Genomic DNA, 24,445 nt, shown 5'->3' on the forward strand with positions numbered 1-24,445 from the left:
ATTCCCTGGGTAGGAGGCAGACCTTTAAACTGCTTTATTCATAGTGCCCAGAAAATTGCCATAGACAGTAAAATATTTCAACGTGTTTATAGCAGATTGATCATACTGAATTTTTTTTTTTTAAATTAGAGCATCCGTGGAAGGGAAATGAAGTCTCTTAGTCACAAGTAAACGGGCTACCCTCCAAGAGAAGGACAGCTATCATCCTACAAGGAGAGCAGAGACCTAGGGAAGGGAGATAATGAACGCAGATGATGCTCCTGTTTCCTGGCTGTGTTTAGCCACCAAGGGAAGGTGAAAGGCATTCCAACGGACCCTGTTGCCTTCAGGGTAGAGGAAACTGAATTTATCTAAATGTGTTCACTTCAGACAAAATCATTAAGTAGTGGTCTAGACCTTGAGAATTGCAGAACTCTCAGCACATAACAAACTTCACCCAAACCTGTGCACTAGGAGGCACAAAGCTCTAACATGGCTTCTAGCAGTGTGAGGTGCAACTCTAGGATGATCCCAGTCCCTATTAGAATCCTTGCCTGGGGGGCGCCTTGGGGGCTCAGTGGGTTTTAAAGCCTCTGCCTTCAGCTCAGGTCATGATCGCAGGGTCCTGGGATTGAGTCCCACATTGGGCTCTCTGCTTAGTAGGGAGTCTGATTCCCGCTCTCTCTCTGCCTATTTGTGATCTCTGTCAAATAACTAAATAAAATCTTAAAAAAAAAAAAAAAAAAGAATCCTTGCCTGGGAAAGTGCAATTCTAGCCAGTGCCGGACAAAGGGCCTCTGAATTCCCTATCCTACAGCATTTTTTATAAAGGGCAGACAACTGTGAACAAGTATCTCCCGTGATTCACAAATCTTTCTCAAGGACCTGAGAGCCATTTCTTTAAAATGCACTCATCAGGAAGGACAGGGCCTCTCTCCCAGTGCTACCCCCACTCTCACTTTAAAATGCCCAATCACTTCTGGGCTCTCTCTTCTGTTCCGTTGATCTATGTGTCTGTTTTTGTGCCAGTACCATGCTGTCTTGATGATGGCAGCTTTGTAATAGAGCTTGAAGTCTGGGATTGTGATGCCACCAACTTTGGCTTTCTTTTTCAATATCCCTTTGGCTATTCAAGGTCTTTTCTGGTTCCATATAAATTTTAGAATTATTTGTTCCATTTCTTTGAAAAAGATGGATGGTACTTTGATAGGAATTGCATTAAATATGTAGATTGCTTTAGGTAGCAAAGACAACTATCATATGATCTCCCTGATATGAGGAAGTGGTGATACAACATGGGGGCTTAAGTGGGTAAAAGAAGAATCAATGAAACAAGATGGGATTGGGAGGGAGACAAACCATAAGTGACTCTTAATCTCACAAAACAAACTGAGGGTTGCTGGGGGGAGGGGGTTTGGGAAAAGGGGGGTGGGGTTATGGACATTGGGAGGGTATGTGCTTTGGTGAGTGCTGTGAAGAGTGTAAACCTGGCGATTCACAGACCTGTACCCCTGGGGATAAAAATATGTGTTTATAAAAAATTTAAAAAAAAATGCCCAATCATTTCTGCGCAAATCAGAATGGCGCTCAGCTCTCTCCCCTGCTGCCAGTAGTTACTGAATGAAATCTATTTACACTGTTTCAACGGATGTCCAGCTGTGTTTCTGTTTGACACCCTATATGGGATTAAATAGAATAATTAGATAAATTCCTTGTCTGCAAAAAAATGCATAACCCAATATTGAAAACAAGATATACAAAATTAAAGGAGCAGAATGAGATGAGTGCCATAATAGAATTGAGTAGGAAAGAAAGTTTAGCAGTTGGCAGATTCTTAGGGAGGGATTCTTAGATTGGCAAAGGGATTAGATCAAATCATTTCTAAGTTAGCTTCTAATATTTTACCTTGAATTCCTCTCAACAAGTAGCTATTGGTTGGGGACACCCTTCCTAGGCCTTCCCAAATGATTTTTCCTTTTCTCCTTTCTCTCCAAGGTTGGCAGTTACAAATCACCAGTGACAGCCAGGTGAGACTTAGGGATGGGGATTACTTAGTATCCTGACTCTTAAACCCCAACAGAGAAATGGGTTGAAGGAATAGGGTATTTCTTCTTCTTCTTTTTTCAAAAGATTTATTTGTTATTTATTTGATAGAGAAAGAGCAAACAAGTGAGAGAGGCAGAGTGAGAGGAAGAGAGAATCTCAAGCAGACTCCGAGCTGAGCATGGAGCATGATGTGGGGCTTGATGTCATGACCCTGAGATTATGATCTGAGCCGAAACCAAGAGTTGGACACCTAACAGACTGAGCCACCAATGCACCCCAGGAGCGGGAATACTTCAGTGTTGTTTCCCAACTCTTTTTCTCTCTGTTGGTACATTTAATACAATGTTAATGTATAAATTGTGGGGTACACACTGAAAGCTTAATGAAGTCCAAGATTGATTATTTAACAAAAATCAAAACCAAAACACTGCCTCATTCCTTTTAGCCTTGGGGCTGAGAAATTGTCTCATGAGAGAATGCCAACTCCATGGGAAGACAACTGGCACAATGTTGGCTTTGTTCTTTCACAGAGCTTCTCAGCTGATGCGATCTGCTTATTAGCTCAGGAAAGATTCTCTGTGACTTGACTTTAGAGAAGGTGGAATCATTAAACAGAAAAATCACAATGTCATTCAGTTACTCTCCAGGTCTTAAAAATTACTTTTTAAAAATGGTATCTCTCCTTCTTGATAAACTAGTTACCAGCAATGATTATAAATGGCTGCTAAAATATTAAGTGAAAGCTAATAGGGTACTTCACAATGGATGGATCAGGCTAAATCAGATGCCTAGACCTGACTAACCAATTTTAACATCACAGAAAGGGAGACTAATAGCCAGATGTCCTCCTGCTGGAGAGAGATGTCACCACCTACGAAGTAGTCTTGTTCCCCGAAAAAAAAGAAAAGAAAGAAAATCAAACTTGAATCTGATCAAGCCCTTTACCACCAGTTTACATCAAATACAGAAAAACCCAGAACATGCTACAAGACACCACAGGAATGCAATGTGACAAATCCAGAATGTTGCCATTCCACAGAACAAATGATGTCTGGTTCTTCCACAAATACACTGTACGAGGGTTAACAGGGGCAGGGGGGCAGGAGAGAAGAAGAGGGCACCTGTAAGTCAGATGATACCTAAGAGACATATCAAAGTGCAGATATTGTTTAGGTGCTAATTCAAACAATCCATTATGAAAAATCACCACTTATGAGCAGAAAAAATTGAAACACTGATTGGATATAGGATCCTGGAGAATCACTGCTCATCTTTTTTTTTTTTTTTTTTAGATTTTTATTTATTTATTTGACAGAAATCACAAGTAGGCAGAGAGGCAGGCAGAGAGAGAGGGGGAAGCAGGCTCCCTGCGGAGCAGAGAGCCCGATGCTGGGGCACCTTGCCAAGGTGCCCCCCAGGCAAGGATTCTAATAGGGACTGGGGTCATCCTAGAGTTGCGCCTCACACTGCTAGAAGCCATGCTAGAGCTTGGTGTCTCCTAGTGCACAGATCTGGGTGAAGTTTGTTATGTTACTTTAACCCACTGTGCCACCCAGGCGCCCCATCATTGCTAATTTTTAAAGTGTGATAATGGTATTGTGGTTATACTTTTTAAGGAACCTTATCTTTCAGAAACATACTAAAATATATGCATATGAAATGCTAATCTGAGATTTGTTTTAGAATGATGGACTGGGAGTAAGGGTGCACAAGTGGGTGGGGGTATGAATGAAACAAGATCGGCCATGAGCTACGATTGTTGAAACTGGGTAATGGGTCTGTAGAGGTTCTTTATGCCATCTGCTCTACTTCTGTATGTATTTATTATCCATAATAAAAACTATTTTTTCTTAACTAGGCAACAGAAATGCAACAGGAATATCTCCTTATGTCTAAAGGCAGCTTGCGCATGGAATAGCTGCAAGTGCTAATGTCGATTCTTTTTTTTCTTTTTTCTTTTTTCTTTTTTTTAACCGCAGGGTTAAAACTCAAGATCCTGAGATGAAGGTCTGAGCTGAGATCAAGATTGGAACGCTTAACCAACTGGGCCACTTAGGCACCCCACTAATGTGGAAATTTTATTTTAATTGCTAAGTTCACATTTGGGCCTTGCCCAGCAAGTTGTCCTCCATTTCTTGTTTTTTGTTTTGTTTTTTTTTAATTTATGTAAGTGATTTTCACACGCAACATGGGGCTCAAACTAACAACCCAGAGATCAAGAGCTGCTTGCTCTTGGGGCACCTGGGTGGCTCAGTGGGTTAAGCCTCTGCCTTCAGCTAGGGTAATGATCCCAGGGTCCTGGGATCGACTCCCACATCGGGTTCTCTGCTAAGCAGGGAGCCTGCTTGCTCCTCTCTCTCTGCCTGCCTCTCTTCCTACTTGTGATCTCTGTCAAATAAATAAATAAAATCTTTAAAAAAAAAAAAAAAAGAGTTGCTTGCTCTTCCAACCAAGTCAGCCAGCACCCTAGTTGCTTATATTTTCTTTCTTTTTTAAGATTTTATTTATCTGACAAGAGAGAGCATATACACAAGCAGGGGGAACAACAGGCAGAAGAAGCAGCAGGCTCCCCGCCAAGCAGGGAGCCCAATGTGGGACTGGATCCCAGGACGCTGGGATCATGACCTGAGCTAAAGGCAGCCACTTAACCAACTGGGCCACCCAGGCACCCCATAGTTTCTTATATTTTCTAGACTTTTAATATTGCATTGGCAAAAAGAAACAAATAAAGAATAATATTTTTTTCAGTTACATCTCAGTATAATTATTTAGATTTTTTAAAAATATTCATTGTGACTTTTTAAACAGGCTATAACCCAAATATATTAAAACACTAAAGTAAACCACAGAACTAAAAGCAACTTACCTTCCTTTAACACTAGGAAAGTCAACAACATTAACTTAACCCCCTTGTGTTTTTTTTTTTTTTTTTGAAGATTTTATTTGTTTGACAGAGATCATAAGTAGGCAGAGAGAAGAGGAAGCAGGCTCCATGCTGAGCAGAGAGCCCGATTCAGGGCTCAATCCCAGGACCCTGGGATCATGACCTGAGCTGAAGGCAGAGGCTTAACCCACTGACCACCCAGGCACCCCTAACTTACCCCTTTTGAGACATATGTATTGTCTCCCAAAACTCAAGAGACATCACCTACCCCGCAGTGCATATGAATTCAGATTGATGTTGCTACTAAACTCTTTAAAAACTATTTGAAATACTGAAACAGGACTGGAAAATTTCTGAAAATTAAGCATAAAGAAGCTACTTGGAATCACACCAAAAGCTAAATACATTTTAGGGGACTAGTTGAGCTAGCTATAATCAGCAACTCAAGGTTTTCTATTAACTCACTGACTATGAATTACATTTTAAACTAATCACCTTGCTTATTTCTGCTAAAATTTCAAAAATGGAATAATCTGTTGCCTATCTCTGCCCTGCTGAGTTCTCTTTTTCGAAGCAGGAGGAAAACCAAAATGAATTATTTACCAATTTTCTACCATGAATTTCTGCTAACAAACAGGACGAAAGCCACTAGGATCTCTTGCCCACAAAATGAAAAGGGAAAACACAGGAATTCAGCTTGAACAATTCAGTCATGAAGTTGCATTAACAGGCTGGTGACTATGGGAGATGGAAGGGGCGGCTTCTAGGGGTCAGGCGAGCATTTAATGGCACCTGCAAAAACTGGGTACCTCTTAAAATCTAAATTTTCATTTTTATCAAGAAAAAAATGAGTGTTGTAAGGGCAAACATATACACAGATTCTGTTTCTTGCCTTTGAAAAAAACAGTTTCGGCTAAGAAATAACATGAGCCTAACCTATTTCCTTATCCTAGGAAGATGCCTAGGAGAAGTACATAGGAAAAAATCATGCATTGCAAGCAGAAATATATAGCTCTTCCTTGTTTTATATAAAAATGTTATTGCTCAAAGGATCCTTCTTTCTCATTCCCTAAAAAGTCCTTCATTGTTTCGTAAATACAGGACACCTATTATATACGCACAGTCCTCTTGGGAGCAGCATTGGCTAACACTGTCGATAGACCGACCACAGTACAAACCACCTTTACCACCACTGTGGAGCACCCCCACTGCCCTGACTCTGCCTCTAGCTTCTGGGTTTTGGTGATCTGTCCTAAAATCCCTACACTGTCCCCTATTTTCTGCTCTTGAATTACCATTGATGCTTCAAAAAAGGTCTCCGCAGTCTCACTGTGCCCCAGCAATAATGACAGGACTTTTTTAGGCATAACCTGCTTATTATCATTGTTAGCATCTTCTCCTCCCTCCTATCATCTTCTCCAGAACTAGCCACAGAAAGCTGCCTCTTGCACTACCCTTCTCCATAAACAGAACATCCTTCCTGGAATTCAAGAGATGTTGAGTGATTACTCTATGTACTTTTCTAGGTGGACAGGTAGTATCTGATCCCCTGTTGTTCAGAAGGGCATTTTCACAGCTTTGATGGTAAGAACACATACACACATGACATGGTTGAGTAACTGTGAAATATAAAGATCAAATTTCAGTGGAGTTCTAAGAAATGAGAGATTAGTGAAAAATGGAGGATTTGGAGATGACGTCCTAGAATCTGCAGATTTTAACTGATAGAGATGGAAGATGGACAGTCCAGGCAGAGCCCCCAAATGGCTTCAAACTGTACACAAACAGGACATTTTTTTAAGATTTTATTTATTTATTTGACAGAGAGAGAGGTCATAGGTAGGCAGAAAGGCAGGCAGAGAGAGAGAGGGTAAGCAGGTTCCCTCCGCTGAGCAGAGAACCCGATGTGGCCTTGATCCCAGGACCCTGAGATCACAACCCAAGCTGAAGGCAGAGGCCCAACACACTGAGTGCCACCCAGGCACCCCAGGACACTTTTTGAGGACAGTTAACAATACGGGTCATATTAGAGTACAGAATTAAAAATGTGTAATATAAAAATTTTAAAATGACTCCTGCTAAAATGTCCAAAAGGAAAAATATCATGACAGTGTTGGGCAAGGTTGTGGAGAAATGGGAACTATGAAACACTACATAAACTGATGAAGCCCCTTTGGAGAATGGTGGGCAGCTTCATGATAGCACATTAAATGCACACATGATCTAGCAAGTCTACTCCAGAGTTTATATCCAACAGCACTGCACAGAGATGTTTCCCAAAAGACATTCACAACATTGTTCACAACTCTTAAAGGTCCGAAACTGGAGACAACCAGATGTCCATCTACAATAAAAGGACACATACATTGTAATAGACCCATTCAAAGGAAATCTATTTGGCAATAAGAATGAATGCAACTGGGGCACCTGGGTGACTCCATCTGTTAAGTGTCTGCCGCCTTCGGCTCAGGTCATGATCCCAGGGTCCTGGGATCGAGACCACATTGGGCTCGCTGCTTAGTGGGAAGCCAGCTTCTCCCTCTCCCACTCCCCCTGCTTGTGTTCCCTCTCTGTTTCTCTTTGTCAAATAAATAAATAAATAAAAATAAAATCTTAAAAAAAAAAAAGAATGAATACAAGAACATCATCACAGTATTAGAGAACAGAAACAGAAGACACACAAGAAAAGGAAATCAGGGAAAACCATCTATAGACAAGGACAGGGTGATTGAAAGCAGGACCTGACCTGCAGGACACAGCGCTGGGGCAGAAAACCATAGGGCAACCCCAGCTAAATGGACTGTATAGATGGCAGTCTGTCACCTTCATCCTTTTGCTCCTCCATAACAGAGTAGAAGGCACCAGGACCTTCTAGGCTTTTCAGGACTGAGGTCCAGAAGTACCACTAAACACCTGCTGCTTCAGCACCTTGAAACAGAGATGGGAAGACCATTTCTGAACACTTAGTGAAACTGGAAAAGACATCTAAATGACTCTTGCCAGCTTCTCACGGCATTTATTTTAAAGTTCTAGTGGATTATAAGAACTAATGGTCTAACCAAACCTGGTCGATTAAAGGTAAGGCTATTTTGGGGTGACTGGGAGCTCAGTAAGTTACGCATCTGGGTCTTGATTTCAGCTCAGGTCACAATCTCAGGGTGGTGAGATTGAGCACCCTGTTGCGCTTCACACTGAGCCTGGAGCCTGCCTGAGAATTCTCTCTCCCTCTCCCTCTCCACCTCCATACCTCCTGCACTGCATGCTCACTTTCTCTGTCAAATAAACAAACAAACAAACAAATAAATAAATGTAGGTCTATTTTAAAAATTCCCATAAGTATCTAAATTCTTATTAAGAATTCTTATATTCTTGGGGCGCCTGGGTGGCTCAGTGGGTTAGAGCCTCTGCCTTCGGCTCAGGTCACGATCCCAGGATTCTGAGATCGAGCCCCACATCGGGCTCTCTGCTCAGCAGGGAGCCTGTTTCCTCCTCTCTCTCTGCCTGCCTCTCTGCCTACTTGTGATCTCTGTCTGTCCAATAAGTAAATAAAGTCTTTAATATATATAGATAGATATAAAAGAATTCTTATATTCTTATTAATTCTTTTCATTAAGATGGAAAACAAGAGTAAAACCAGGCTTCTCGTGAACCCAAAACAAGTGGCTACCATTACGCAAGGTAGCACCCTCTCTTTAGGCCACAGGCCTTCATCACAGCTGCCCCATTCCTCCCTGTATTCCCTCCAATTCATGGGCTTCTTGGGTATCTGTTTGAGACTGAGACTGGAGCATGGCCCCCACCTCTCCTTTTCTCTTGTCTGTACACACTTGTCACTACAGTCTTCCTGGCTCTCTCTCAGGTATCCAGTCCCTGAGGGCAGCACCTGTCAGCTCGCCTCACCTTCTGGAACCAACTCTCACAGGCTGCTGAACTCCAGCCCTGGCCGACCCTTCCAGTTCCATCCTCTGACAAACCCTGCCTGTCACAGCCGGCTGCTTGGCCAAGCTGGGTCCCTCTCTGTGCTCCCACAGACTCACCCAGGCATACACACTGCCCTGTCCCTGGGTGTTCGTGTGTCTGCTGCCCCCTGAAAGCAGAAGCTCCTAGGGGCAGGGCTGTGTCTTGCGGATTGTTATTTCCCCAGCACCTCGTTCTTTAAATGGATGGATTTGGTGGGTTTTAAGAAATTAACCTGGTATCAGGGCACCTGGGTGGCTCAGTGGGTTAAGCCTCTGCCTTCAGCTCAGATCATGATCTCAGGGTCCTGGGATCAAGACCCACATTGGGCTCTCTGCTCAGCGGGGAGCCTGCTTCTCTCTCTCTCTCTCTGCTTGCCTTTCTGCCAGCATGTGATCTCTCTCTCTGTCAAATAAGTAAATAAAATCTCAAAAAAAAAAAAAAAAGAAAAGAAAAGAAATTAACCTGGTATTAAAACAATACCTAAAAATCTGAAAATATTCCCATTTTATACTTTCATTTTTGGCCTGAGGCAAACACATAGCTTTATATGGGCCTACAAGAGATACCTGCTGGCTTTCCAGCTGTCCAGCCAGGTAGCTGAATGGTGAAGACTGAAGATTCTGCTTTTGGGTGGCCCCCTCAGCACCTAGCATGGGCTAGCTCATGCACACCAGCAAAGAGTGAGGAGTGTCTGAGGAAAGACGTCTCCCCTCAATGTCACAGAAGCATCATTAAAAAGCTATGCCAGCCTTACATTTTCTTATTTTATATTAAACTACAATAAATACAGTGTAAATGAGAACTCTTGTTAGCATGGATAAATAAAAAAGTGAATCTGAAACATCATTAGGTCTCTCTGACCTTTTTTTTTTTTTTAAAGATTTTATTTATTTATTTGACAGAGAGAGATCACAAGTAGGCAGAGAGGCAGGCAGAGAGAGAGAGTGGAGGAAGCAGACTCCCTGCTGAGCAGAGAGCCCGATTCGGGACTCGATCCCAGGACCCTGAGATCATGACCTGAGCCGAAGGCAGCGGCTTAACCCACTGAGCCACCCAGGCGCCCTCTCTGACCTTTTTAATGTGCCATTAATACAGTTATTCTATTAGCAGAGACAGCCTCACTAGAGTAGAAAAAAAAGAATTTCAACATGTAAGACTGTCACAGCAGCAGCTTCTCACCCATATAATCTCTTTAAAAAAAAAAAAAAAAAGGTAAATAACACATTCTGCAAAAGAAATACTTGGTTCATTTCTTACCTAAGGTCTTTTTCTTTCAGTAAAGCATTTAACAACATCTTTATTTCTCTCTCAGAGCACACGTTTGACTTCCACTGAGCGAACAAGTACTAATTCCTTACTATGCATCATCAAAGATTTCCAGATTTCCACAGAGGAATCCTATTGGTATACTAATGAACCACATCCAATAACATTAAAAATCCCTTAAACATGTACAACATTTTCTAGTACACCAAGTATCAGCACAGAAGGATTAGCTGATCCTCATACAATCTCTGCGAAGTGGGTATCAGCTTCATTGTTGCAGCTGGGGAGCAGCCTTATGGAGGCTGTGACTCGCTCAGTGTCCCACAGCAAATAAGACACTGTTTGCAGGCTTCACGTGGAATCTGCCACCCATTCATGCAGTCTCCCATTCTCACATCTTTATTGACGTAAAGAGGAAAGACAATGGATTGAATATTGGTTCTTCATGGAAAAGCCCCTGTCTGAGACCCTGACTTATTTCTTGAACAGGAAAGCCCAGATGAATTTCAGCTTTTCTATTAAACCAAAAACAAACAAACAAACAAACAAAACTCTAGCTTTCAGTTAAAGCAGGGCTGACAAAAACTTAAAGCCAGTGTGTGATTCCCTCTACAGAATACTCAACAGATAACTTACACTGAAACACATAGTTGTTAGAGCACTGCACAGCAAGAAATAGAGTCCTTAAATAAAAACCTTGGGCTTGGCATTGTATTTGTTATGAAAAGTGCACTCTGTCTTGAAGTTCCAGTGTTAGGCAAAAAGAAGAAAATCGTTTCTTTAGTTTTTTACCACTTTCTCAGGGATTTAATATTATAACAGAAACAGAAATGTAGGCTTAAAGGCTTATATAAGTTTTCTTCAAGAAGTAAAGTATCGAGGGGCACCTGCATGGCTCAGTGGGTTGGGCCTCTGCCTTCGGCTCAGATCATGATCTCGGGGTCCTGGGATAGAGCCCTACGTCGGGCTCTCTGCTCAGTGGGGAGCCTGCTTCCCCCTCTCCATGCCTGCCTCTCTGCCTACTTGTGATCTCTCTGTTAAATAAGTAAATAAAATATTTTAAATTAAAAAAAAAAAAAGAAGAAGAAGAAGTAAAGTATCGATAAGTGACCCAGAAAGGCAATTTCCAACAACTGAGGTAGCAAGTGTCACCTCGCTAAGGACCTCCTTAGTGTTAGGACCTCCTAATACAAGGTCCTGTTGGTTGCTAAAGCATGAAAGGAACAGCTCATTTTGCATAGCTCATTTGAAACACAGGATGCATTTAAAATTAATAATTTAAATTTGAATTCAATTTGTTCAGAGTTTATTATGAAATAGTTCTTATGCTCGGGGCTCCAAGAGCTATAAATATTAGGAAGACATACTGCCCTGAGGCTGTCACAATCAAAATCTAAGGTTCTGTTTGTGCCTGTTTGAAACTACCAACTCAAAATGGAAAGAGAACAAAAGCTTCCTTAGAAGGAAGATGCTGAGTTCTACATTCACCTTAGTATTTCTTATCTTGTTATTTTCCTACAAATACAAGCCTTAGCCTAGATTTCCAAACAGCAGAAACAGATCTACCCACTTAAGCAGATATATTCCACTTGCTTATCCAGGACCACATCTCATGAAAATACATGATGCTGGTAGTGGGCCTTTATATTTGTTCACTGAAAATCCCATTCTATTTATTTCCTGGACTTGAAAGACAACCATTTACAATATTATAAAGGCAATACTTCTTCCATCAAGCATACACAGCTTTACATCCTGTCCCCTTCCAATCTGTCAGATGGAAACCCAATTACTCGGGAGCAGCCATAGAAGAGGGGCCTTAATAGTGGATCATTGTGTTTTCTCTTCTGCAGGCTCCTGCCCTATGCAGAAGCCATAGTTAACTTGGGCTTTTGTTCTTAGGTTGAATCCAAGATTTACCAGACTGAATGTCAAAGGATCACATTTCTAAAGAGACTTAGATAGGGGCGCCTGGGTGGCTCAGTGGGCTAAGCCTCTGCCTTTGGTTCAGGTCATGATCTCAGGGTCCAGGGATTAAGCCCCCCATTGGGCTCTCTGCTCAGCAGGAAGCCTGCTCTCCACCCCCCTCCCCACCGGCCCTGCCGCTCTGCCTACTTGTGATCTCTTTCTTTCTCTGTCAAATAAATAAAATCTTTTTAAAATAAATAAATTAATAAATAAAGAGACTTAGATAAACAGGTGAGTAACTCCTGGGCTAAAGGACGATTCCGAGACAGAACAAGGCACACAGAAACCTGTCCCATCACTTCTCAAGGGCAGTGCACCAAAACTGTGGGAGCAGAATCTCTGTGCACTGGACCACAGAACTGATACTCAGGGTGATTCCCAAGTGCTTTAGAGACACAAGCAGGTCTGGCAACCCAGCTGGAGTAAAATCATCAAGCCCCGGAGGGCTGTAGTCAAGGCACAATTTGGGGTGTTGTGAGCATCCATGGTCTTGGGCTCTAAAGGACGTTTGTTTAGATGGGACCCAAATTCGAAGTTAGTCTTCATACCCAAAGGTGGAGTGCAGTACAAGTCCTCCCACCACTCAGAATCAGCTGAACGAAACAGGAGTTGGCAGCTTAGAAGAAAGTACCCAAACCAGAGGCAGAGGACAGCAGAGGAGGGCAGTGGGGGTGGGCTCCACACACCATTTATTCCTCGCCAGCACGCTCATCCTTGGCCCTCCTCGGGCCAAGAGCCCAGTGCTTGGTCTAGGCCAGTGCTGTCCAATGGAAATACAATAAAAACATGCATCATTTCAAACTTTCTATGAGCTACATTAAAAAAGAATGAAACATGATAAATTAATTTTAGTAATATACTTTGTTTCAATGAATGTACTCAAAATATCATCTCAACATATAATCAGTATAAAATTTATCAGTGGTATATTATAAATTTCTTCTTATAGGATTTCATCTCTAACATCCCAGGCAGACTTTATTTATCCTCACAGCACACCTCAATTCAGACTAGCCACATCTGAAGTACTCAGTAGTGGTCTCATGACTTTTGGCTCCCATAGTGGGCATCACAGATCTAGACAATCACGCTGGCCCTCAGCCCCATCTTCCTCCTCTCCTATACTCAACTTGTCCCTGATTTTCAGGATTCCTGCTACAAAATCATGCCTCAATCCTGGGATAAAGGACAATTCTGAGACAGAAGAAGGTACACAGAAACCTCTCCCATCACTTCTCAAGGGTAGTGCACCAAAACTGCGGGAGCAGAATCTCTGTGCTCTGGACCCCAGAACTGATACTCAGGGTGATTCCCAAGTGCTTTAGAGATATAAGCAGGTCTGGCAACCCAGCTGGAGTAAAAAGCTCTAGCTTTCCACTTTCCACTCTCAAATCCAATACCCAAATTTCCCACATGCAAAATTTTCAATCCCCAAGTTGCTGAAATCACTTCCCTGGTATCTTCTTACATTTACTTTTATTTTTTGTTCCTGTTTCAGTACACGTCACTCTTTCACCTCTGGTAAAAAAACTTCTGTCCTGGCCCTTGTTCCTACAGAAATTCCACATGGGATGAGAGGGACTGGAGGGATTTGGACAAAAGAGAACAAAATTTTCTTAAACTGTAAAATATTTTTAAAAAAGTAATTTAATAAAATCTAAATTCAGAACAATTACAAAGAAGAAAATAGAGACGCTCCTGTGAGTTACATAAACAACACTATGGCCACAGCTGTGTGGGCATTCAAAACTGCAAGAATTGTGAAAGACCCAAGAGGAAAGCAGGAGAGCCAAGCTGACAAAAAAAACAGAGGACGCAGACAGACAGCCCCACAGACGGAGTTCCCTTTGATGCTCCTGGCTAAGTGCTTCACCACCTCACTAGAGAGGGACCTGAAAATCAATGCCAGAACCACAGTGCTCTATTTGTGTTTTCTTGTATATTTAAGCAAGTATATTTGTATTCTTGTATATTTAATGCAATAAATAAATATTCTTGTATATTTAATGCAAGTTAACCAGAAACCCCACAGCATAAATCCCATCATTCTCAAGGAAACATTTTGTTGCTTTTAGGAAGTTACAAGTAAGCAAAGCCTTACAGCTATTTTGAAGACAGGAAAGTAAACAAGGCACTGGATTGGGAGGAGGCTGCAAGTGACAATGACCATCACATTTCTGGTGTTCCTAGAGGGGGGTATCAGATGTGGACAACCCCCTCAGAAGGGCACCTCAATAAGGCTCACTCCTTTCCTCCTTCGGTGAGGGAAATAACCAGGACCACCATTCACTCATTCAACAATTTTCTCGAGATCTATTTTGCGCCAGGCTCTGAGTCGAAGCCTAGTAAGAGAACGAAATAATGTCAGGAGCCACCAGGGCAGCTGCCGCTCACAGAATTATGAGCAAAACTATGCAGTAGCCTAAGTCTGCTTTTAGAACACACTTCTGGCCAACTCTCTGAGACCTACTTCTGTGAAATAGTCCCCTCTTTTGTCCTGATGTCACCCCAAACCCCTACCTGATGAACACTCACTGCAAAGCCACTAGGCTGCAGGCTCCCTCTCCCTCCCAGGTCAAAACACCAGACCCTGCATGTCAAGAAAAGAGCAATCTTATTGTAACAGTTCATGGTAGAAATAACTAAGTATACAGCCTGTGAGTGGGGAGCAGTCACTACGAGTTGTAGGGAAACCTTTTTGCAAGAGCTAGCACTTACCTGAGTCTTCATGAATGGGCTGTGCTGAGACTGAGAAAGAGACAGCATAGGTAAGTAGAATGCATGGGGGTCTGTGAAGGTCCCAGGATTCTGAGGTGGTATGTGGTGGTGGTTCAGAAAACATGCTTGAGAAGGTTCCAACAAGATCTTCCAGAACCAACAATGGATAAAGAATAAAAGGAAGGGCATTATAGGACTGGAAAGCAACATGTAAGAAAAACTCGGAGGTAAACGACAGCGGTACATTTAAGGAAATAAAGCAGGTTAGGCCAGTTAATGTCTAAGCTTAGGGAGGAAGGGCAGAGGGGTATCAAGAGATGAGCCTAAAGAGAACCACCCTGGCCAAATTCCTTAGTCCTTATCCTAAAGGGTACAGGAAACCACTGACCTTTTAAATATTAAGCCAGTGAGGAATATCATCTGGAAATAGTGTGGAAGATGGATCTGAGGAGAGCAAAATGTGGGGAGACAGACAAGTTAGGAGGATTTCAGTAATGCGCATGAGAGACCGTGAGGACCTTAATGAAAATGGTAGCAGCAGGGATGGATATTGTGACAAAATTCTAGAGACATTCATATCAAAGGTATAGAGCATGATTGCTTAAAGGTGAGGGATGAAAGGAAGGATGTAGACAATCATGATTACTAGGTTATCTGGCTGGGACTACTGGGCCCATGGGAACTTGCTTGTCAAGAGAAAGCTGTGCAAACTACAGTATCTCCTCCATTCTTTAAAAAGTCTACCTATGCTATTTTTCTCAGGTCTTAAATAGAAAAGTTTATAATTCAATGTTATGCCATTCAACTGATCCACACAATCTCAGTTAATTATGAATTGAAAAATTTATTGATCAGTCACATCAAACTCCTGGCTGCTAATACAATCTGAATGTTTAGGTTAAAATGGAAAGGTGAAAAATTAAGAGCCTTTATTACCAGTGTTTTCTGTTAATGATGATTCTCTCATACTTTACTGGTTTGCCTTGTGATCTGACATGCTCAATGATCAAGTATAAGAAATCAAATTCTAAGTGGCTTCTAAATTATAGTTAACATAAACTGTACCAAAGTATAATTTTAAAAATATTAAAAATTTAATCCTTACATAAATACACAGTGAAAATAAAGGTTTTATAACCATTTAATAAGGCAACCAGACACTTGACAAAGCCAGTTTAAAAGAAAATCTGAGTTAGGCAAAGCCTTCTTAGATATAAGCTCAAGCAACAACAATAAAATAAGTTGAATTTCATCAAATTTAAAAACACTTGTGCTCAAAAGGACATCATCAAGAAAGGGAAACAACAACCCACAGAAAGGCAGGAAATGTTTATAAATCGTGTTATCTTTTTTTTTTTTTAAAGATTTTATTTATTTGACAGAGAAAGACACAGAGAGAGAGAAGGAACACAAGCGGGGGCAGGGAGGGTGGGGAGGGAGAAGCAGGCTTCCCACCCAGCAGGGAGCCCGATGTGAGACTTTATCTTAGGACCCTGGGATCATGACCTGAGCCGAAGGCAGACATTTAATGACTAAACCACCCAGGTGCCCCTAAATCATGTTCTCTGATAAACAACCTGTATCTAGAATATATAGAGAACTATTACAACTCAATAATATAAAGACACAATAATAAAACAAAACCCCTCAATAATAAAAATAATTAAAAATTGGTCAAGGGATCTGAATAGACATTTTTCTGAAGAAGGTAAAGAAGTGGCCAATATGCAGATGAAAAGATGTTCAACATCATTAGCATTTAGAGAAATGCAAATCAAAACCAGTGAAATACCATATCATAGCCACTTGTATGGCTGTAATTCAAATACCAGAAAGATTGTCCAAAAAGACAAGTGTTGGTGAGGATGTGGAGAAACTGGGCCCTCAAATACTGCTGCTAGCCGTGTGAAATGGCGCGGTTGCCCTGGGAAGTAGTCAGGCAGTTCCTCACAAAGTGAAACACAGTCAACATCTAAGACTGGCCATCCCACCCCTAGGTACATGAGCTAGAGAAATGAAAGCCTATAGTCACACAAAAACTATGAATGTTCATAGCAGCATTACTTGGGAACAGACATCAACAGAGGGAAAGTAGAAAGTGGTACAGCCACTTTTGGCATATTACTGGGGAAAGAGAAAAGAACGAAGTATGAATACAGGCTGCAACCCCGATGAATCCTGAGCACATTATGCTGAGTGAAAGAAGCCCGTCATAAAAGACCATATAGTATTTGAGTTCACTGATCTGACATGTTCAGAATCGGTAACTCAACAGGGACAAAAAGTAGATCAATGGTTATCTAGGAGTGGGGGACTGAGGTAAAATGGGGAGTAACTGCTAACAGATATAAGATCTCTTTTGGGGAAGATAAAAATGTTCTAAAATTGATTGTGATGATGGTTGCACAATTCTGTAAGTACAGAGAAAACCACTGGATTGTATACTTTTAAGCAGGTAAATTGTACAATAGGAAAATTACATGTCTATAAAAACTATTATATAGATATATATAAATAGAATAAATATATATACTAAAGTATACATATATCAATATAATCAAATTAAATTTGAAAAACTGGGGTTACATAGTTCATGAAAAAATAAAAAAGAATGAGACTGGTAAATTAGACACAAATTTGTTCAATTTATTGCCTACAAGGCAATTAAACTGTAACATTTGAAGTCTTATTTCCTACTATAGAAAACAAGAAATAATCACACTTATCCTATTCTGTATGTTAAGTTCTAAGGTGACAGAGTTGTAAAATATAATAGTATAGATACAAATAAGTCAAACTTGTATTCTTCTAGGTTTGTTACATTAGAGTAAATGTCACATAGTCATTTGTTATCTTATTGCCATGTCTTTGATAATTTTTCTTAACAAAGGATTCTCATGAGCAAACCACAATGATTTTGCAGCCCAGTGTCGGTAAATAGAAAATGACAGGGTATTTCTTCCTAGCTAACCACATGGAAACAATCTAAAAGTGAAGAAATCTCAAAACTAAAGCCCCAAGAAATCCCCTGAATGAAAACAAAGGAAAACATGCCCAAGTAACTCTTAAAACTGTTAGGATTTTTTAATTTTTTATTTTTTAAAGATTTTATTTATTTAATTTACAGACAGAGATCACAAGCAGGCAGAGAGGCAGGCAGAGAGAGAGGGGTAAGCAGGCTCCCTGCTGAGCAGGGAGCCCGATGCAGGGCTTGATCCCAGGACCCTGGGACCATGACCTGAGCCAAAGGCAGAGGCTTTAACCCACTGAGCCACCCAGGCACTCCAGGTTTTTTTTAAACTACATATTAATAACTGTACTAACTATAGCAACATTTTATATTAATAACAATAACTATTGCAATATAGTAATAACTATAGTAGTTATTAAAGAAAGAGAGAGCTAGTTTGAAAATTCTCACCTGATAATAGAGGAAGTTATTACATCAACTTTAAATATTTGCAAGACAGAAAAAAAGATGCTATAAAAGTTGTTGGGTATTTATAAACCCAATAAAAGAGGTGGAGCATCAGTGAGGCAGACTGACATAAGCTGGAAGACAAACCTATGATTAGTAATGACGGGCTCATGGAGCCAGCTAAATCATAGCTAAATTGCATTGCTGATGAGAAGGAAAGAAAAACCAATAAAACTAGGAAACAGACCAAAGTAATCCAATTTAAGAATCATCAGCCTACTGGAGGTCAAATAATTATGCAAGCAGAGTAGAAATCTGACTTCAGAAAGAAATTAAAGACAATTTTCTGGATGCTCAATAGAGTCAATTATAATGCAGCTATCTTAGAGGTATATGAAAAGCCATTTATAGCAACTGTCATTGAAATGTCCCTGGGTATCCTCGTATTTTAAGCATGAAACACAGAAACAGAAAGATATGGTTTTGGGGGATGTGGGGATGAGCAGGGAGCCCAATGTTGGCCTCGATCTCATGACCTTGAGATCATAGCCTGCGCCAGAAACAAGAGTTGGACAGTAATCTGACTGCATCACCCAGGAAAAAAGCTATGTTTTAAAAAATTAATTAATTGGGGCCCCTGGGTGGCTCAGTCAATTAAGCGTTCGACTCCTGCTTTCCATTCAGGTCATGATCTCAGGTTCCTGAGATAAAGCCCCACATTGGGCTCGGCGCTCAGCCTGGAGTCTGCTCATCTCTCTCCCTCTGCTCCTCCTCCTGCTCTCTCTCTCTTCCCCTACCCCCCCATGAATAAATAAAATCTTTTAAAAAAAAAATTAATTAATTAATTTGACAGAGAAAGAGGGAGAGAACACAAGTAGGGGGAGCAGCAAGCAGAGGAAGAGGGAGAAGAAGGCTCCCTGCCAAGCAAGGAGACAGATGCAGGGCTTGATTCCAGAACTCTGGGATGATGACCTGAGCCAAAGGCACACCTAACCAACTGAGCTACCCAGGTGTCCCAGAAAGCTATGCTTTAAAAAAGGGGGGGTGGGGTGGGGAATATAAACATGCTAGGATATTGTATTCTATCACTTTATACTGATTAAATTACCTAAGAATAGTTACATAGATGGATTCACAGACAGAAAGTCCTACATGAAATGTGTTTCAGACCCCTCTGAAAAATTATCTATATACCTTGGAAGTAAAAGGCAGAACCTGGCAAATGACTGGTCTAAGGTACTAATTTTGCCAGAGGTTACACCAAAGAATATTTTCTGCCACCAGCAGAGATAAAAATGCAACTGAAACCCCTAGCAGATAAGACGGCAGTGAGTTAGAGACCAAAGGCACCTTGTCCAGATGCTAAGGACCACCACCAGGAAGGCACTTGTTTACTGATGACAAAGACACTAATTAAATCACTGGTTGGTGAGTTCAGAACAGTCTGTTCTAGAGGTGAATGTAGCTATTTAAGGAGCTACAGAACCTGAAACAATTTATCAATGAGCTAAAAATATCCAGACAAGGATCTAGTGAGAGTTACCCAAAAAGGACAAGTAGATTGCAGCATCAACAAAAAGCTGGGTTAGAGATGTCAAGATTAATCAAACAACATTTTGAAAAATATAAGGTATAAACAATTTATAAGTGTCTAGACTATCTTGAAAAGGCTGGATATCACATGACTTCTGAAGGCATAGCTAAGATTCTTTTTTTTTTTTTTTTTGAGAGAGAGATCACAAGTAGGCAGAGAGGCAAGCGGGGTGGAGGGCGGGGGGTGGGGGGAAGCAGGTTCCCTGCCAAGCAGAGAGCCTGATGTGGGGCTCGATCCCAGGACCCTGAGATCATGACCTGGGCTGAAGACAGAGGCTTAATGCACTGAGCCACCCAGGTTCCCCAAGATTCATTAACAGAAATATACATCAGCAGTAATGGAAACAATTGTGCCATGATATTTCTGTAAAAATAGGTTAACCAAATTAGAAGTTATCTTTTTTGAAAGGGAGATTGCTTTTAAAAAAGGGGGGGAGGGGGAAGACTAGGAACAATAAAGAAAAACATACACGGCAAAGAAAACAGAAATGTAGCAGTTAAAACATATAAAATACATGAGTCAAATAAAGCAAAGATCACTGCCTGGCATAGAAACAAAATCCAACAATGTGCTGTCCCTAAGAGATACAAGTAAGCCAAAACAAAAATGGGCAGTAGGTCAAGGTTTAAGATTTACTGTATCTCTGCAAAAACAAAAAAGTGAAGGTTACTATTATAAAAATGATCTTAAGTGTGAAAAAGTATATATAAAAATATAAAAACTTAATACAGTGCATCTTAATATGTAAACATAATCGCAACATATATCCTTTTTTTTTTTTTTTAAAAAAGATTTTATTTATTTGAGAGAGAGAGAGAGAGAGAGACACAGCATGAGCAGGGGGAAAGGGACAGAGGGAGAGGGAGAAGCAGATTGCCCACTGAGCAGGACACCCAATTCGGGGTTTGATCCTCGGACCCTGGGATCACCACCACAGCCGAAGGCAGACATTCAACTGACTGAGCCACCCAGATGCCCCACAACAATATATCCTGAAGAAAAGTTATAAAAATCATAAAATATAATTATATCTAAAAGCCTTAGCAGGACCCCACAGCAGACTGAACAGATAAGGAATTAAAAACCTCTCAATGAACCAGACCCAGTATCTCTAAATCTCTTAAGGACAAATAGTATGTATCTCTAATAGTAATAGCTATACCTTAGTAAAAACTATTATTCATTTCTGTTTTCCACTTTGAGCCTCTCCACGTATTTTACAAATAGTTTTAATGCTCAACCAACCTCTAAATGCTTCTCTGTGCATCATTCTGTAACATTTGTCACTCAGGAGATACTTATTATTGATAATAAGTGCTCAATAAAGTATTTGTTGGATAAGCTAATAATACCAATAAGAGAACAACAGCAATAACCCTGGCAAAACAGCACCACCAGTTGAAAAGAATTCCAAATGTATGAATAGCAGTTTCTTTTCTCCCCATGCCCTAGACAGAATACAACCCTTCTTTCCTTAAAATGTGAAGATAAGCTGCCATTTAAGATGATTTAAAACAATTTAATAAACACCATGTTAAGCTTTAAAAAAAAAGGAAAAATTATGTTTACTGACCTCGTAAGAATGTAAGGCGAAAATGAAGCTGGATTATCCTGCTCTGAAAAGAGGGGCATAGATCCTCCCATGATCCACAGACGGAAGTACAAAACGACAATCACCTTCAAAGAAAAAAAGATTTGGTAAGAAAATCATTGCTTGTTGGGTGTCAAGCCCCACCTTTTTGGAGGACACTTGTGATGCTTTATAAATGTTTTATTTTGTTTCACTGTGAACATTTCTATAAAGTCCTAAGATTCAAGATGAGGAGGCAAGATGGAAACAGCTGGGAAGGGAGAAGAGTATAAACAATGAAGGTGTTGAGGGAGAGGCAAGCAAATTCTTAATTACAGCTGTCAGTAGCAAGCATTTACCAGCTGTTATCCACTGTGCTAAAGACTTTTCATCTCACCTGCGGCCTCACAGCAACCCCAGAGGTAGATGAGAAAGCTGAAGTTTAGAGGTAATTTATCCAGAATCCCATAGCTAATAAACTGCAAGATCCAGGAGGTGAATCTATGTCACTATCCAACCATGTTCTTAACCATTCCATTTACACAGCCCTGTGAAAGTTAATTTAGAGTATAATAAATAATACTGCCATGTTCTGAATAAACACATTTGAAGTGTTCCAACCCTTGAATGCCCTGAAGCAGAACATTCATGAAGGGTTATTTCAACAAATCCCAAGAACATCTTTTGTGTCACCCACTAGAATTCTATTACTAAATGGTGCTATCTTGTTGCTAAGGTGAATAAGAAAACCAAAAGCAGAGACATTTCTGTGGGGATGAGTCTTGCTTATAAGGGTGTTTACCCACATAGGCCTTCCAGATGATTCTTACTTCAATAGGACAAAATTACATTGTTTTTATTAAAGTTAGAGGGAAACATTTGCTTGAATAAAAAGCCAAAGGATTAATTTTGGAGGCAGTTAAAGCTGGATTGTTTTTTCCATGAATATAACTGACTTCCTTTAAAAATATCTTAATATAAATAACCTCAAATCCAAAAACCTAAAATAAATGTATGGTGTCAGCCAAAAGCACATCAACAGTAAACAATGCCTAGGCAGCAACTGAAAATCATCTTAATGTTCACACAATGTCCTGCTCAAACTGAATTAAATTCTTAAAGACATTATAATGGAAAATATCAACTGTGAAAGTAATAGGAAAAGTATCCCCAAAGCATATAAATTCCCTAAAATACCATGTATTTGTATAGAGGGAAAAAACTGTGATAATTAAACAAAAGGAATAGGAAGATAAATAGAAGATAGGGTTTTAAGAATAAATTTTTAGAAGAACAAAATGATTATTAACTGACAACTTTCCCCATAGCAATGGCGTCAAATTACTTGCATTCCCATACAGCTCTAAGAAAATAAGTCACTTCTGAAACCAGTGATGAATCACCCTCATTCTATGCAAAGATAATGGAGAATACTTTAGAGAAATATTTTGTCCCTTTTGTTGAGACTGTCCAGTCAAGACTCTCTGCTGTCATTTGGATCTGCATACTCTTCTTACATAAACATGTTTTAGTGTCAAGAAAAAAAAAATCATGTTAATTGGTAACATTACAATTCAAAGAAAGGCTTTTCATAAGTTTCCCATTCAAGTTTATGGGGGAACGGCAACAGCATAAGAGAATGGTCTCCTGAATCCAGCACTGTAAGAAAGTGATTAATGTGACAGTCACCAAAGATGGCAACCAAGAATTCCTGCCCCCCTTTGCATGTGCTTTCTGCTCTTCCCATCAAGAAGGAAGCCAACTGCCCTCCTCTTGAGTCTGAGTTAGTCTTGTGACTTGCAATGACCAACAGAATGTGGTAACAGGTACACTGTGTCAGTTCTGAGCCTACCCTGAGAGGTCCTGCGACTTTGGGTTCATGCTTTCAGAACCAGCTGCCATGTTGTAAGGAAGTCCTGGCTACCCTGCTAGAGTGAGGCTACAGGGAGAGACCCTAGGGAGTGAGAAAGCACAGACAGACCGTCGAGCCCAGAGGACAGCTACAGGAAGCTGCTTGTGTAATCCCAGTCAAAAATCACAAGAAGCATTAGAACCATCTAGCTCCATGCTGCCCAACTAAAGCATTAAGGGCAAATACATGTGATGGTTGTTTTAAGCCACTACATTTGGGGGTGGTTTGTTGTGCAGCAATACATAACTGATACAGCTTGGTTTGTGCCACTGAGACAACTCAGAATCAGCATCTTGAAAGGGACTCATAAAATATTACAGTTGACACTGTCCATGTCACTGAGTTCACATACTCTGAGAAGGTTTTCATGCATACCTTCCAAAGCTTTGTAACATTCACAGCATGTAAACTCTTTGATTCTAAGATCATGCTGTTAGCATCTATTGCTGATTCTATTAAATAATCTGGATCATGTCTCTGAGCCAAGTGAAGTAAAATATCCCTTATTAGATATTTCAGAAGCATAGATATACTTACGTAACTTATGACTAAAGTGGCCCTTTTTAAGAATGGCCTCATGGTAAGCAGGAAATGCCTATTGCTCCTTGCTGTCAGATACCTGGAACAGGAGAGAAAAAAAAATCTTAAATAAGTGTTAGAGTCCATCACACATAATGTTCTCCATTCACTGTGAATAAGACATAGCTCGAAAAAAGGTCAGAAAGGATCAGAGCTAAGAGCATGGCTCCTGGATCCAGACCACTTGGGTTTCAGTTCCCCAGCTGCTTACTATCTAAAAGATCTGGGGCAAGTTTCTTAACTTCTTTGCCTGTCTATGTTTCTCACTTACAATAAAAAAAAAAAAAAAGGGGGGGGATAAAGTAGTACCTACTTTACAGAAACATTGTGGGGTAAAATGAAATAATACTTGGTGTAGGATCTAGCATTGTTAGCTGTGAATATTACTACCCTATCAATGGCAAATAACCCAGCAATTCTGGTAACTGTATGGTTACACTGGTGGTCCAAGGGATGATCAGAAACAAGAGTTTGCCTACTGCATTTAATTTGAGATACTATGTCATCATTCTACAAAATACACAAATACCTTTTTAAAAAAGATTTATTTA

The 24,445-nt window shown here is 40.5% G+C and overlaps 1 protein-coding gene across 2 annotated transcripts in view; it reads right to left on the reverse strand.

The window, feature by feature from the left end:
* Positions 1 to 24,445, reverse strand: part of TMTC1 (transmembrane O-mannosyltransferase targeting cadherins 1) — a 264,007-nt gene that overhangs the window by 120,749 nt on the left and 118,813 nt on the right. For both annotated transcript variants that reach the window (XM_013057825.2, XM_004755702.3), the window contains 2 exons: positions 23,853 to 23,934; positions 21,407 to 21,510 (listed from right to left, as the gene is read on the reverse strand). In XM_013057825.2, coding sequence (XP_012913279.2) covers positions 21,407 to 21,510; positions 23,853 to 23,934 — 186 coding nt within the window. The remainder of the gene's footprint in view (positions 1 to 21,406; positions 21,511 to 23,852; positions 23,935 to 24,445) is intronic.

Source organism: Mustela putorius, unplaced genomic scaffold (assembly GCF_011764305.1).
Source record: "Mustela putorius furo isolate JIRA1106 unplaced genomic scaffold, ASM1176430v1.1 tig00537227_pilon_pilon_pilon, whole genome shotgun sequence".
NCBI lineage: Eukaryota > Metazoa > Chordata > Mammalia > Carnivora > Mustelidae > Mustela > Mustela putorius.